Source organism: Akebia trifoliata, chromosome 12, assembly GCF_017979445.1.
Source record: "Akebia trifoliata isolate Shusen 1 chromosome 12, ASM1797944v1, whole genome shotgun sequence".
Classification (NCBI taxonomy): Eukaryota; Viridiplantae; Streptophyta; class Magnoliopsida; order Ranunculales; family Lardizabalaceae; genus Akebia; species Akebia trifoliata.
In genome coordinates this window covers 25,104,288-25,121,828 of record NC_141386.1, presented here as the reverse complement: position 1 = coordinate 25,121,828, position 17,541 = coordinate 25,104,288, and the positions used below count along the sequence as shown (strand labels likewise).

Genomic DNA, 17,541 nt, shown 5'->3' with positions numbered 1-17,541 from the left:
ATCCATTTGTGATGTGTGGGGATAACTTGTAACTTGAATTTAGTCAAGATCCGAAGGATGTGATTTCCATATAATGATGTTTGTAGAATACTATTTTAAGAATCCTACATATGAATACAGGTTGCACTATTCATAATGCATATTATCTGAATTATAAGCCGCTTCATTTTCTGTCTGTGAATCGAGTTACATCTTTTTTTTTTTTTTTTTTGATACACAGAAATTTATAGAACTAAGAAAGGTAAAAAAGAAAATGAGGGAGGACGAGAGTCCTGCCTTCAAACAAGGAAACATCAATCAGTAGATTACATCCTACTAGAACACAGTCAAAGGGAGGGGTGAAGGGTCTTGCCTACTCAAACTCAAAGAACACCAATTGTCAATACATGCAAGTTGATCACGATCCATATCCGAAACCTCTTGCTTGCCTAGGGTTTTCAAAAAAAATTCAGTTTCACCAAGAAGGTAGGCTGCATTATGGATGCTCTTTTCTCCCTTTTTAATGTCCTTGCAAAAGCACATTATGGATATAACTTGTGGTAAGTTTGTAAGGCAAGCAGCCAAAACTTGAGAGATTGTTTGAGATAATCCTTCAAACAATGCATCATCTATTGTCTGGTCATGGTCGTCATCGTGAACCTGTAGAATAGTTTGACCGAGCCTATACATGGAATTTGCTGCTACTACTTTGGCAGGCCATTCAAGAGGGTTCTCTTTCAATTCACATCTACTTCTAGAACTACTGTTCATGAAGTCCATGACATAGTTCTTTCCAGTATCAGCAAGTTTTTTAACAATCGATATCGGGCTTTTCCCTTCAAGGGCCAATTTCTCAAGATCCTCATTGAACCACTTATTATAAAGTTCAATCCGTAGCCACACGATATCTGCCGCCTTTCTGATGTTCGTAAACTCTCCTTTCTTGTCAAGTTTCTTTTCTATGAGTCTGACATACCTGAGGCCTTCCCTTACGCCACACAACAACATTTTCATTAGATGATTGTCAATATTGGAAAGTGACATGGCAATGCTTAATAGTGTCACCACCGTTAGAGCCCAACCATGAGGAGCTTCTTCAGAACATAGTGTGGGAACTTGATCACTATCAAAGTTTCTCACTCCTTTGAAACCATTTGACATGGTTGACTTATCATTCAAAAGCTGGATAAGATAAGTTGGTCGCATCATTCTTCCCCTTTGAATCCAATTATCAGTAGCCTCACAGCCATTCTTCGCAATTAGCTCGACCAATTTCTCCTCCCCTTGAAGATGTATCACAAAATGGCTCAGGTCCAGCTTCATAGTAGGTCCTGAATCCGACCCCGACTCATTATTTAAAGCATTTCCATTCCCCTTGTGTAATCTCTTGCAGCAGCAAAGGCAGAATCGGAAACCATATGAAACCTTTCTAATCTGTCTTACAAAAAATATGGAAGAAAACATAACAGCTTTGCTTACTACCACTACGGTAGTCTGCATTCCTATACAGAAATCCAGAAGTAGATTTTTTGTGGTGTGCACTAACTTCCTACATTGTTGTCCATGGACACATAAAGCGATGGGGCTCTCCTTCCACTTTTCTAATCTCTTGGTCCAACACCTTTCTACTTTAAACTCATTTTTGCAGCTATGTTCTTCCCCCCTTTCAAGGCACCTAAAATGTTTAATGGCATTAAGCCATCTATAAACAGGGGCAATGGTACCAACCCATACTGCGGTACTCTGAACAACAAGAACCAGTGTGGTTGACCAGTTATATTCAGATTTTCCCCCACAAAATTTCAATGAGCCTACAAATGAGCCTGAAAATGATCGAAGGATGGCTTCCATTAAGATCAAAGAGCTGAGGAGACAAAATGCTCCTGAAGCAGTACATGTCACCCAACGCCCCATCACAAATTGAGGACAACAAGTATGAGCCATCATCCAAGATTTTTTAACATGTTCTCTTAGTTTCTTAACCGGAGATTCTCCATCGTAAGCTAAGGCTTCATCCTTGGCTTGTTGGAGTTTTAAACGGTATTGTTGTTCTAGCAAATGTTTAGTGGTTGGAATAGTTAAAGCAGAGAAAACCAAGATTACAAGTAAAACAAGCATTGAAAACATGATTAAAGCATGTTCTGGTAGGAAAATGTAAATTGCACCCGTACCCATTTGTATGGAGACATTGGTGATGAGTGTGATGACAAGAATACTCAAAGCCATCATGTTCATGCTTGTTTCTTTGCTCTCCATGGTTCCCAGTGAGGGCGTGAAATTAGCCATTGCGGTGCATATCAAGATGGTACTACTTAGCTTCGCGAGCTGGTCTTGGCGGTGAGGCATGTGACTAGTCAAATCCATTGGAAATTTTAGTGCAATGGATATGATTGTTAGGGAACTTGAATTGAGAGAGAAGTATTTGCAAGGAAACCAAAGCTTTCGGTGTCGGAACCCACGAAGTGCATCTGCACCCATTGCAAATAAGCATGCCAGAGAAGCCACCGCGACATAGATGCCGATCCATAGCATAGGCTTACCAAACATAGAGTCATTAAGATCGCCATTGTAGGTGCACCCTGTCCTTCCCATCTCTCACTTTGTCTAGTTTGTGTTTTTGTCTCTTATCTTAAAGTAGGAATTTACTTCTTAAAGACATTGTGATCAGCTGAGTTTTGTTTGACGCGTATAATGTCACATCATGAGACTGAATTTGACTTGTGCATCACGTAAAGACATCGTTTCCCCTTGGCACGACAAAAAAACTGATGTCATTGCCTCCAATATCTTGGTGAATATTTCTCGGATCCATTAACAATATGCACAAGTAATCAACTTGATTGATGACTTTCAGTAATTTGATTTGAGCATTTTCATGGTTGATTTCTAACTATTGGTTTGATTATATTTTGTTTCAAGTCTAAAAGATATGTATCATTAATCTTTTTGGTATATTTATAAGGATGATGGGTCCCAAGGAAAAAATACTTTGATGCGGCCAACCTACTTCAAAGTTTTGCTAGAACACTTCCCATGATAAGACACGTTGGACTTTCATGTTTCCGGGAATATTTGAGACAGTCCTAATGTTTTCAAATTAATGACATACCCCTTGACTTGGGTCTTCTCTTATCATGTAATGAAAAATGACTTAAATTAGCTTTAAAATCTTTATCCGACTTTACCTAAAGTTCAAGTGGATATCCAAGTTGGATATATATATCTAATTGTGAAGATGATGGAAAGTCCTTAATTTTGGATTATACATATATATGTTATTTTGAATTTACTGTATTATACTTGGATAAGCATATATTCGGGTTGGATAGGACATATATCCATATCTGACCCTAAAAATGTTTGAATAAAAATAATTACGGATAAATTTACCTGAATTCTTAATTGGACAAAAAATTTGCACCCATACACGCATATCTCAGATAAAATGAGTCAGGTAAGTGAATATTATCCGACCCATTGCCAATTCTACTTGGATATGATGATGATGATGTTGGTGATGATGATGATGATGATGAGGGTTATGATGGTGATGGTGATTGTAATAGTGACGATAAGATGATGGCAATTGTGATAGTGACGATGTTGGTGGTGATGGTGATCATATGATAAGACCAAGGTCAAGAGGGTATATAATCAGTTTGAAAACAATAAGGATGTATTACGAATATTAATGAAAACTCAGGGGTTATCTCATCGTTTTGGAAATATAAGAGAGCCACGTGTTAGCTAAAAGAGAGTGTTTCTGCAAAATTTTGAAGCAACCTATCCACTTCAAAGTCGGTTTCGGTCCCGTGTGACAAGGTATTCTTTAATGTTAATGTGGACGGCATCAAACTTCTCTTGTGTCACATTTAGTGTTGACTGACTTCCAGTGTGAAAGGGTGAAAGTCGTTTGAGGGCAAGCTTTTAGTCTAGAATAGGATAAGGGTCGGCGCTTCGTGGTCTTGGCTCTTGTCAAGGTCACCTTAGTAAACTACATTGTTGACTGCAGTTATTGACTTATAGATCACCAATCAAGCTCACTTGTGTTATATCACACTAAGAAGTGGGCTTGAGATAAGGTACATGTGGCATTTTATAGACAGATTGATTTTTTTTTTTTTAATTTTTTATACAATAAAAATCATTGATCAAGCAAAATATTTTCCCCATAAATGGACATGAATAGGATTGGATGGTTTTATCTGATTGGACTTATGGATTGGTGATTGGTGGGTTGGGGTTTTGTTGGTTGTTGAAGTAGTTTTAATACTTCGGATAACTTCAAAAGAATTTTCTAGAATACTTTTGGTGTCAGGGATAAGGTCTTGTTTGGAAAGTCGTTTATATCAAGTCAAAAAACAAAAACCATTTTTTAAGTGCGTATATGGAAAGGAAGAGGTCGTACACCTAAGTTTCAATAGAAAAAACATTGATAGTTCTTTGGAATAAAAAAACTTAATAAAATTCAAGGGCTTCCATCACATCATTATTTTGACAAATCGTGTGTAAGTTTAAATCTTATTTGTTTTATTCTCATTCATTAGGACAAAACAGTAGAGAAAGGCAAGCAGGTTGAGCACATTGATCTTTTATCTAGAATCAGACGTTAAAGGATAATTTTTGGAAGAAATTGAAGATGAGGGTATTTCAGTCATTTTCTATTTATCTCTTAATGAAGACCATGGTCAAAGGGAATGTCATCAGTTTGAAAATACAAGGGAATCTCAAATATTAACCAAAACCTGGAGGGGTACATATAACATTAATTTTAGGCCTTTTGGTGAAATGTTAAGAGGGAAAATGGTGAAGTGACATTGAAAATTACATCGTACCACACATTGTTGATGTGGCTGTGTGTACAGAACCATAGATGCTTTTCATCGAGATAAGAGTGAAAAGCATCAATGGTTCTCTGAGCATCTCCACGCTAGCAATGTGTGTAACGATGTAAATTTTGATATCACTCTAGGACAACTCATGTAAGAGATATCCATGTGGCTTGACACGGATAACATGACTTCATTGGCGTCTTAATCTTCTTAATAGATTAATGGAAAAAAAAGATCCCAATGCCCTTGTCTTGAGCCCCATCTTTTGAAATCCACTTTTGACTTGTAAAAAAAAAAATATATCTAAATGTTCAAGATTAAGAGTATATCATTCTTCATTCATTATTCACAATAAAAATTCGTCGAAAATGACTACAATCGCCATTGAAAAACTTAACTATTTGAAGAAGATGAGAAAAAGAGTAGTTTGGGTATTTCAAAAATATTATAACGGGAGATGAGGTCCTGGATTGTTAAGAAAATAACAGAAACGTTTACTAAATGGACTATTAAGATACCGTCTAAAACATAAGGACTATTTAGAAAAAAAATCCCTTCTCCAGGATTCTTTCACTAATTTTTCAAAATATTTTTTCAGCAAATGAACATGTTTTAGGCCAATGTTTTTCTTGCATATCGATACTGTGGAGAGGTTTTTCACTTCTCGAGATGAGTGTCATTCTTTGATGTTGAGCTCGATCTTTGACCTATCGGTTTCTTCTTGCGTGTGGGTAGACCTCGACTATTTTTTTCTCCTTTGATGTCTTCTTGATCGATGGAGAGTACTAAGGTGTGAAAGGTGGTCGACCTTGGTCTAGGCCTTCTCCCTGAGTACTCTCAGGTCTGCCTGAAAGCTTTTTGGCCTTCCACACCTTGGGCAGTAGAATACTATCTATTCTAATTGGCAATCACGTGGTGACCTTCTTCCAGATTTTGGCACTATGACTTACCTCTTTGGCTGATGGGCTTCCATTTTCGTTTTTGGTCATCAGTTTTTCTCTCAAGTTGTGTCTTGATTCACTTCCAGCCTGTTGTTGGGACTATAAGGGCTTCCCTTCTATTGGTCGGCTTGGCTCTTCTTCTTTGCTAGTGTTGGGACATCTCCCCATGTCAGAAGACTTGGCTTTGAACTACATTCTTCTACCTCCTTCTTCAGTTTACTGATCCCCTTTCGTTCCTTACTGACTTGACATTCTCTATTTGTTCCCTGGACCAGTATCCTTCCATTATTGATGATGATTTAATTGGATCAATTTTCTATTGGCTACCTCATTCTTTCAACTTTCCCTCATTTACAATGATCGTCTAGGACTTCTTTACTATTTTGTGGTCTCTAAAGTAGCAAAAGGCAAGAAAGTTGAAGGATGGTGAAAGCGCCCTCGATTACCCGAGGTGCGCGGATCCGCTTTTGACCCTTGAGGTTTGGGAGTCGCCACCTAGTTATTACGGTCTAGGAACCAAATTGACCCTACAATGGATAAAAGAACTAATCTACTATAGAAATCTGAATCTGGGGATCATGTTACGGGGTTGGAAGGTATTAGGCACCAACCCCGCCCGGCCAATGCCGGTCTCTACTTATCCCAAATACATCTACATTGCTAATGACAAACCTAGATTAAAAATAAATAAAAAAATTTACCTTTTGATCTGCAAAAGTGTTATTCCCTCAGATCTGGTGAGAATGGCTCCTTGTACCGTATTCCTTACTTCGTTCTATATCCGGATCTGATTCTTGATCTCCGAGGTAAAGTATCCCCTTCTTGGATCTGGGTACTTCGAATTTGTTGTGGATTTTTGGGATGTTTTTGAGAGGTTTTTGGGTGTTTTTTGGGCTAAAATCGGAATAGGGGTGTTAGGGAAGGAGTTGGGACTCCAAAATTAGGGTTTTGGGGAGGCTATGGAGGCTTATTTACCTACTTTTTCTAGGGTTTTTTCTTTTGATACGAAAATAGGGTGTGGAGGCTCCTATTTATAAAGTTTAGAAGCATTAGGGTTTGATTAGGGTTTCTTTTAGAGTTTTAATTAGGGTTTTGACTTTGGTCTCATGAGATGGACTTAAGTCTTTAGGGTTTTGACTTTAGTCTTAGGAGATTGACTTGATTAGTTTAAATTAGGGTTTTGATTTAGGGTTTTGACTTTAGTTTTATGAGATTGACTTGATTAGTTTAGATTAGGGTTTTGATTTAGGATTTTGACTTTAGTCTTATGAGATTGACTTTAATATTTTGACTTTAGTCTTATGAGATTGACTTTAATACTTGACTTTAGTCTTACTTAATTGACTTTAATTTTGACTTTAGTTTTATTTGATTGACTTTAATATCTTGAATTTAGTCTTGCTTGATTGACTTTAAATTTTGGGAGAACCCCTCTCTATTATATCTTTAATTCTTTGGACCCCCAAATGGAGAGGTCCTTAAAGAAATATCTTGCGAACCCTCAACAATTTTGCCTGAAAGCCTGATTGATCGATTTTTTTTGTTCACATTTTAAAATTAATATTATTAATGTTTCACTTTACATTATTTAATGATTTATTTATTAATTTTGAAATCTTTAATTTTTAAAATTGTGAAATTACCATTTTGCCCTCGGAGATGATTTTTTTACGTTTTAAGTCGTTTTTCCATGTTCCAGGATGTTTTGGAATCAGTTTTTCGTAAGGAATTCAATGGGAATGTTGGTTTTTGTCATTTATGAAGTTTTTGTATGAAATGGTCGTGAATTTTATGAGGGGTATTTTCGTAATTTTGTCGAATTCTGTTAAAATTGGTGAAATGATTTATTTGGTTCCGATTTGTTGTTTTATGTGTTTGAATGAGTTTTCCTAAGCGTAATGTAGGCTCTAGGGTTGTTTTGATGTTAGGGGTATTTTGGTAATTTGGTCAATTTTTAGTGATTTTTATCGTGAAGTTTCTTTTTGATTTGCAAGATGATGATTTCTATGTTTCTGGAGTCGTATTTTCCTAGCGTAGCGTGATTTATAAGATTTTGTCAGTTCGAGATACCTCATCCGGATTTCTGAAACACACTAGTAACAAAATAAAGCAATGGAATACACATCCATCATTGGGAACCTTTGCGATCGGGTCGACGAGTTGATTAATCAGGCGAATGCAAAAATGGGGTGTCTACAGATGGGCCCCGATGTGGTGACTACCAATGTTCTTTCGAAGATTTTATTAGTACTCAAATAATAAAGAGAAATAGAGAAGAAGATGAATAGTTAACTTGTAGAGTGATATTTTTCTTGTAGGACTTTATTTCTTTTTAGCCTATTGGCCATCAACCTCCTTTTTGTTTGGTCACTTGATTTTTATAAACGAAATCTTGAGACATGTGTCACCACACGGTTGATCTATATGTTAGATGAGTTGTTCCATTTGAGGCATAATTGAATACTTTGGGAGATGAACCTATTACTTGTCAGTAGGATTGGAACTTGATGTACAAGTGTTGCAGGTTAGTTAATGTGGAGAAAAATATCTTTGATGCATGGTGTCCCATAAGCTAGATTCAGATCTTCCTTGTATTTATCTCTATGAAGAGATGTGCTTGGACTTACATGTTTGCTCAAGGTCGTTCAAATTCTACACTACAAACTACTCAAGTCAAGATAAAAAAAAAACACTCCAAAAATACAAAGAAAAAGAGTCAAATGTAAGGTCGAGTAAGGACAAAAGTGATATTAAAAATCCCTCATCTCTCTCCTCTATTTTTTTCTCTTCTATCCTCCTTACTTCTCTTATTTTAATTTCTATTTATAATAGTCATAGGATGTAATTCTAACCCTCCCCTACCTCCGGTAGATTAGACTTCGGTTCAATTGAAAGTATAGGGGTTGAAGCCTCTTTTTTCAAAACAAAATTATATTATCTTTAATCCCTAACTACAAGTTGCACACGTCACAAAACTCATTTTGAGGCTAAAGGAAGTTGGGCCCTTCTCATTCCATGAGAATGGGCCCATAATCGCAAAGCCGACATTTTTTCGAAACTTATTTTCTAAAAGAGTGTGAATGGTCACTCAAAAGGTATTTTTAAGGAAAATAATTTTTTGACATCTGCTATGGATTAGGACACCAATCCACCTACGATCTAGGTAAGGGTTCGGTTATAGAGAGCCCTCTCTCTCAATCAAGTTACGGTAACCTTAAAAGTTTGGTCATTTTTGAAATAAAGTGAAAATAAGAAAATTTGGTTAAACATCGATTTTGTGCCCTTGAACGAGGATCTTTTTTAATGTCGGCTTGAACTAAGAAGGTCATTTCATTGAGAGAAGAGGCCTTACTATATTTTGTTTTTAGAAAATAAGTTTTGAAAAAATGTCGGCTTTGCGATTATGGGCCCATTCTCATGGAATGAGAAGGGCCCAACTTCCTTTAGCCTCAAAATGAGTTTTGTGACGTGTGCAACTTGTTGTTAGGGATTAAAGATAATATAATTTTGTTTTGAAAAAAGAAGCTTCAACCCCTATATTTTCAATCGAACCAAAGTCTGATCTACTAGAGGTAGGGGAGGGTTAGAATTACATCCTATGACTATTATAAATCGAAATTAAAATAAGAGAAGTAAGGAGGATAGAAGAGAAAAAAATAGAGGAGAGAGATGAGGAATTTTTCACATCACTTTTGTCCTTACTCAACCTTATATTTGACTCTTCTTCTTTGTATTTTTGGAGTGTTTTTTTTTTTTAATCTTGACTTGAGTAGTTTGTAGTGTAGAATTTAAACGACCCTAAGCAAACATGTAAGTCCAAGCACATCTCTTCATAGAGATAAATACAAGGAAGATCTGAATCTAGCTTATGGGACACCATGCGTCAAAGATATTTTTCTCCACATTAACTAACTTGCAACACTTATACATCAAGTTCCAATCCTACTGACAAATGATAGGTTCATCTCCCAAAGTATTCAATTATGCCTCAAATGGAACAACTCATCTAACATATAGATCAACCGTGTGGTGACACATGTCTCAAGATTTCGTTTATAAAAATCAAGTGACCAAACAAAAAAGAGGTTGGTGGCCAATAGGCTAAAAGAGATAAAATCCTACAAGAAAAAGATCACTCTGCAAGTTAACTATTCATCTTCTTTTCTATTTCTCTTTATTATTTGAGTATTGATAAAATCTTCGAAAGAACATTGGTAGTCACTACATCGGGGCCCCATCCTTCAACTTTCTTGCCTTTTGTTACTTTAGAGACCACAAAATAGTAAAGAAGTCCTAGACGATCATTGTAAATGAGGGAAAGTTGAAAGAATGAGGTAGCCAATAGAAAATTGATCCAATTAAATCACCATCAACAATGGAAGGAGACTGGTCCAGGAAACAAATAGAGAATGTCAAGTCAGTAAGGAACGAAAGGGGATCAGCAAACTGAAGAAGGAGGTAGAAGAATGTAGTTCAAAGCCAAGTCTTCTGACATGGGGAGATGTCCCAACACCAGTAAAGAAGAAGAGTCGAGCCGACCAATAGAAGGGAAACCGTTATAATCCCAACAACAGGTTGGAAGTGAATCATGACACAACTTGAGAGAAAAATTGAGGACCAAAAACGAAAATGGAAGCCCATCAGTCAAAGAGGTAAGTCATAGTGCCAAAATCTGGAAGAAGGTCACCACGTGATAGCCAATTAGAATAGATAGTATTCTACTGCCCAAGGTGTGGAAGGCCAAAAAGCTTTCAGGCAGACCTGAGTCTAGCCAACCATCCCACCACTCATCAGTTGCATTTGACATGCTGGTTTCAATATCATAAGACATGTCAGTATTGGTATAAATCTTATCCCAATGTCTCCAAATGCTTTTTTACTTATCCTACTTGTTTTTCATTTTCCTTAGATCATAGTGAATACTAGTTTTTTTATTATTATTTTAAACTCTCTCATTAGGATTCCATAAGCAATTTTGTCAAGAACTTTATGTGATATGCTTCCCTTCTTAACTAATTCATAGTATATCTCGACCCAAACTTCATATTGTTTGGATGTCCAATTTGCTTTCACACCCTTTGAATTGTTATATTTTATTTGACAATGGTAAAAAATGACTTTATAAAATCCATTAAATCCTATTTAAGAATTAATCATATTTAAGGAACCTAACCACCAAATATCATATATTTTCAACAATCAAACAAAATAGTTCACCACATTTGTTTTTGCAAACCGAAATAATCCATCAAATTTTAGAGTTTTTCATCAATCAAACCAAAATAATTCACAACATTTTTGTTTGCAAATCGAAATAATGTCTAAAATTTTAGATTTTTTCAACAATCAAACCCAAATAAATCACCATATTTGTGTTTGTAAACCAAAATAATTCACCAAATTTTAGATATTTGTATTGACAAACCAAATTAAATCACCATATTTGTGTTTTAAGCCAAAATAATCCATTAAATTTCAAATATTTTCATCGATCAAACCAAAATAAATCATCACTAAAAGCGTCTTCGATCCGTGGGGTGTACGGATCTACTTTTGATTTTTGAAGTTTAGGAGTCGCCACCTTGTTATTACGGTCTAGGAACCGAGCATTGACTCAAGATGGATAAAAATAACTAATCTACAAAAGAAACTAAGTTCGGGGATCATGTTACGGGGTTGGAAGGTGTTAGGCACCAACCCCGTCCGACAAACGCCAGTCTCTACTATTTTCCAAGAAGATTACATTGGTAAAAAACCTAAAATAAATAAATAAAAATAAAAAAGATTTAAAAAAAATATACCTATGGGATCGCAACGATTTGTTCCCTCAGAACTGGTAAAATGGTTCTTCGTAAGATACTCCTCATTTTTTTCTATCACTGGATCTGCTTCAAATCTCCAAGATGAAGTATCTCCTTCTTAGATCTGAATGTTTCATAAATTTTTATGATGGATTTCTGGGTGTTTTGTGAAGAGTTTCTGAGAGTTTGTGAACAAAAATTAGGGTTTGAATGATAGGTAAAGAGTTAGGACTTCAAAATCAGGATTTTGGGAAGACTAATGATGTTTTTTGACCTACTTTTTCTAGGATTTACTTTGACCTACGAAATTAGGTTGTGGAGGCTCTTTATTTATGGAGTTTTTTTTTGTAGAGTTAGTATTTGATTAGTTTTCTTTTAGATAAGGTAAATTAGGATTTTGACTTTAGTATTATGAGATTGACTTGGTCCTTTTAGATTAGGGTTTTAATTAGGATTTTGACTTAAGTCTTATGAGATTGACCTGATTTCTTTAGATTATGATTTTAATTAGGATTTTGACTTAAGTCTTATGAGATTGACCTGATTTCTTTAGATTATGATTTTAATTAGGATTTTGACTTAAGTCTTATGAGATTGACTTGGTTTTTTTAGATTAGGATTTTAATTAGGGTTTTGACTTAAATCGTGTGAGATTGACTTAATTTCTTTAGATTAAGGTTTTAATGAGGGTTTTGACTTAAGTCATATGAGATTGACTTGATTTATATTTTTAAATTAATTTTATTAAGGTTTCACTTTACGTCAATTAAATTTTTTTAAAAATTAGAAAATTACTATTTTGCCCCCGAAGAGAATTTGTGTTTCAAGTCAATTGTCGATGTTCTAGGATGTTTTGGAATTGATTTTTCGTAAGGAATTCAATGAGATTATTGATTTGTATCATTTACGAATTTTTTGGCATGAAGTGATTGTCAACCCTTATGAGGGGTATTTTCGTAATTTTGTCAAATTTGGTGAAAATTTGTGAAATGATTTATTTGATTTCATTTTATTATTTTATGTGTTCGAGTGGGTTTTCCTAAGCGTAAAGGGACTTTAAGGATGTTTTGATACCACGGGTATTTTGATAATTTGATCATTTTTTAGTGATTTTTATTGTAAAGCTTCTTTTTATCTGTAAAATAATGATTTCTATATTTTTGGGGTTGTATTTTCCTAGCTTAACGTGATTTCTACAGTTTTGTTAGTTTGAGATACTTGATTTTAAAATTTGAAACATATCTAGTAACAAAATAGAGCATTGGAATAATTATCCATCATTGGGAACTGTCGCAATCAGGTTGACGAGTTGATTAATCCCGCAAGTACGAAAATGGGGTGTCTACAGATGCCCCTCTTTGGTAGAGGGTTGAAGCAAACTAGATAGCAAATCTATTTCGGTAGATAGTGCGATATCCGAATGCAAAAGCTAGTAACAGTTCATTTTGCAGTCTGATTTAGCAATTCGCCGAGATGCACAGATCTTTGAGGGTAAAACTCTCCTCGAAGAAAAAGGTTGTCAGGTCCTCGAGCGCAAACTCTCACTGACGGCATCAGATCGTTGAATTTTAGAAAATTTTCCCTGACTAAAAATGTGCAAGTGTGTGTACTTGAAATCTGAGATAAATCTTAGAGGGGTTTGAACAAAATTTGAACAAAAGCTAAGTACAATCTAAGCATAAACTGAGCAAAAGTTGAATGTCTTACTCTAGCTACCATGGGTGAAAGAGCAATGAACAATTTTTTTGAGGGAGTCTTACTCTACTTACTCGGGGTGAAAGAGTAATAAACTAATTTTCTGAGGAGTCCTACTCTACCTACTCGGGGTAAAAAAGTAATGAACTAATTTTCTGGGGAGTTTTACTCTACCTACTAAGGGTAAAAGAGTAATGAACTAATTTTCTAGGAGTCTAACTCTACCTATTCAGGGTAAAAGAGTAATGAACTACTTTTCTAGGATTCCTACTCTACCTATTCAAGGTGAAAGAGTATTGAACTAATTTTTTGGGAGTCATACTCTACCTACTCAGGGTGAAAGAGTAATGAACTAATTTTTTAAGGAGTCCTACTCTACCTACTCAGGGTGAAAAAGTAATGAACTAATTTTTGGAAAGTCCTACTCTACCTACTCTAGGTGAAAAAGTAATGAACTAATTTTCTAGGGAGTCCTACTCTACCTACTCGGGGTGAAAGAGTAATGAGCTAATTTTTTGAGGAGTCCTACTCTACCTACTCAGGGTGAAGGAGTATTAAACTGATTTTTTGGGAGTCCTACTCTACCTACTCAGGGTGAAAGAGTATTAAACTAATTTTTTTTGGAGTCCTACTCTACCTACTCGGGGTGAAAGAGTAACGAACTAATTTTATGAGAGTCCTACTCTACCTACTCAGGGTGAAAGAGTAATGAACTAATTTTTTGAGGAGTCCTACTCTATCTACTCGTAGTGAAAGAGTAATAAACTAATTTTTTGGGAGTCCTATTCTACCTACTCGGGGTGAAAAAGTAATGAAGTAATTTTCTGGGAGTCCTACTCTACCTACTTAGGGTGAAATAGTATTGAACTAATTTTCTGGGAGTCCTACTTTACCTACTTAAGGTGAAAGAGTATTGAACTAATTTTCTAGGAGTCCTACTTTACCTACTCAGGGTGAAAGAGTAATAAACTAACTTTCCAGGAAAAACAAACGGGGGATTAACACTGCATTTAATTTTTTTTTTAAATAAAGAGTTGGATTTTATGAAGGTCCGGTCAACATTTTAACTTGCTTTTGGACCTCAAGGGTTTTCAACAAATTGCTATCAAGATGGTAACATTTAATTTAGTGTTAACCTTATCCTTTGGAATTGATTAAGCTTCATAACAAAATTCCCCTAGTTTGACAGAAAACATTGCACTAGGAATAGTTGAACCAGTTTGAAAAAGATTGTCCCTAGTGTAAAATGGAAATTACATACTTTAGAAAAGGAAAATGCCCCTTATTTTGAAGATTTGAAATCTTTGATTACCGCAATCGCAATAAAGGTTTAACTTTTAACTTTGACTTTTTTATATTAAAAATTCTGAGTCTAGCTCAAAGAAATTGGAACAAAATATTTCTTTCTGAAATTCATCATAAAATCTATTCTTTCCCCCTGTCGGTTCACTTAGGGATATTTAGCTCTTTAGATTAATCATAGACGAGATACTTATATCTACTGAGTCTATATTTGATTTAAACTGGATAATGAAACTTGATCATTCGGACTTTTAATGTTTTGGCTCAGACCGCCTTTTAGTTTTTCAACTCAACTAAGATTTTATTTTATTTTATTTTTTGATTGTTCTAATTTTTGCCTAGATTGCCTTTTTAGGTTTTCAAACTAGCGAGCATGCTCTAGTTTTTGTTTAAATCGCCTTTTAAGATTTTCGATCTAGCGAACTTTTTTTTTTTTTCTTTACTCTAATTGTTGTCAAAGGCGTCCTTTCGAATTTTCAACCTTGCGAGCTTGCCTTAATTTTTGTCGAAGTCGCCTTTTTCAGATTTTCAACCTAGTAGGTTTTTTTCTTCTTTTTTTTTGTTCCCTAATGAACTTCTGGAATTATTGTCTAATCATGCTTTACTACATTCCTTGACTTTTTCGCATGGTACTTAGAAGGACTTTCATAGGTAAGCTTAGGATTGGGTATAAAAAGAAAGGAATTTTGAGGCTCAAAAACCCGAATGCTCCTTGTGTGGCATTTTCTCTTAAATTTTCTTTTTTTCTTTGAATTTTCTTCCCTATTTTGATAATATCTTTTTTTTTTGGACTTTTCTTCTTTTTATAGGAAAATCTATTTTTTTTTATTTTGATGTGGTTGGGCTTGAAGTAACTTCTCAGGTTGCCTACGTACCCTAGAATTTTAGGATCAGACCAAAAAGTAGTTCGAATTTTTTCCTCCCCTAAGTTAGGTAATTGAGCTGAGAAAGAAAAATATATATTTTTTTAAATGTCAAAAGGCTGAGAAAGGAGATATTGAACTAGGTAGCAGGAAAATTAATTCGGCCAAAGATGGCCTCCTTAAATGTAGTACCGCTTGATCTGGTCAAAGTTGGTTGGTTTTGGTAGTTCAATTCTATCATGATCTTGAAGTCTGATGTTTTTTTTTCAGGCAGTATTTTCTAAATGAATCTCTTCAATTAGATTCAGACTTCCTCCTATGGTTGAGGATGAGTGCTCAATTTTCTTTAAAGTCTGATGGTTAAATCCTTGACTTGTAAGTGGCAAACTTTGATTTTCTTGTCAAACGTGCGAGTGATTCTTCTATGATAAGTTTACAATTGATACAGAACTTCTAGGTTGTTTTTCTTCAATCCGATTTAGTTCTTCGTATCGATGACGGACTTAGTATGTTTCTAACGATTGGCTTTCCATCAATACCTTGAAATATGGGATTTCCCTTTTAACTGGTAATACTATTTATGTACCCTCATAGTATGAATGGTAGCTTCTCTGACCAATCCTGGTGCGATTGACACATTTTCTTAATAATTATCTTGAGACTTTTATTAGCTGCTTCAACCGCTCCATTACTCAAAGGACGGTAGGAAGATGATTTATCATGCTGGATCTTGAACTTTGATCGCAAAGTGATATCTAGTGTAACCCATCATTAGAAATTAAGTTCAAAGGTACCCTGTATCGACTTATGGCATTTGCTTTGATGAACTTTGCAACTTGAGATGCAGTGAGGATAACATTAACATGTTTTATAACATCTTCTTTGATCTCATTGGTATTTCCATTCCATCGAGTGAGTATCTATTCTATGTCAAATAACACCTAAGCTTGCACCTAACATATCTTCATCGGATCACGCACACAGGTCTTTTGAAATTTTTGAGTAAATTCATTATCCCTCGTGTTCCTCTAGGGATAAGATGGTTTCTATATAAATTTATTTAGGAATTATTTTCTACTCCGAGGTCAATGACCTTTGCTTTCTCGATTAAAGGTTGAGTCCGACCATTATTTTCTTGTTCACGAAAGAAATTTATCCTTAAAGTTAGATTACTAGTTAATTCGTTAATGCACTCAAGGTATTCAAAAATTTCCTTTATCCAATCAAATTCAGATGAGGCAACAGAAACCTCTATAGACTTGACAAACTAACTTGACTCAATAGAAAAAGAGTAGACTTGATCTAAAGAAAACACGACATTAAAAAATTGGACTCGAGTTAACCCAAATAACTCAAGACAAGTATCCACAATAAGCTTGATTACGGACTGCGGACTCGAGATATTACTTACAACTGGTAGGACTGAGGCACTATTTTCATTGAATAACAACTTTCAACAAATTTGATTTAAACTTTTTTTTTTTTTGCAAATCATTTTTTCATTTTTCTAGAAAAATACATTTTAGTAATTTTTCAAGGTCCATGCAAAAATATATTTTTTGTAAAAATCATTTTTTCCTAAGAAAAACATATTTCAGAAATTTTACAAGATCCATTAAAAATAGATCTTTTGTAAATCATTTTCCTTCATTTTCTTTTCTTTTGGAAAGCATTTTATTTTGGAAAATATTTTTTCTGAAAAATATTCTTCTTCTGGAAAACATTCTTCTTTTAAAGTGGGTTAAACCCCGAATTAGTAAAGAGTTTAAATTCCATTTTGATTTAAATGGTCCGACCCATCATGATCATTAGATTGAGATGGACTGGGTTATTATGAATCATTGCCAAGTTTAAAATGGATTTTTTATTGGGTTGGTGGTGATCAGGTTAAACATAAAAGATTGATCATTGAAGATAAAATCATACATTCCTGATCTCATCATTTGTGAAGTCCATTCCAACAAGCAACCCGGGAACACCCACAATAAGTTCGAGTCGTAACGTATAGGGGAGGTTTATAAACTCTAAGTTTACTACGTGCAATACAATTCATTTGGCCACCCTTACCCAACTGTACCTATATACCTCTCGATAGATGGTGACTTGGCTTGATATACCGTATATGTGA

The 17,541-nt window shown here is 35.0% G+C and overlaps 1 protein-coding gene across 1 annotated transcript; it reads right to left on the bottom strand.

Annotated features, from left to right (window-relative positions):
• Window positions 1-315: 315 nt before the first annotated feature.
• Window positions 316-2,571, bottom strand: LOC147389143 (uncharacterized). Its single transcript, XM_086419743.1, has one exon. It carries the CDS (start codon window positions 2,569-2,571, stop codon window positions 316-318), a length of 2,256 nt encoding a protein of 751 aa, XP_086275869.1.
• Between the last annotated feature and the right edge of the window lie 14,970 nt (window positions 2,572-17,541).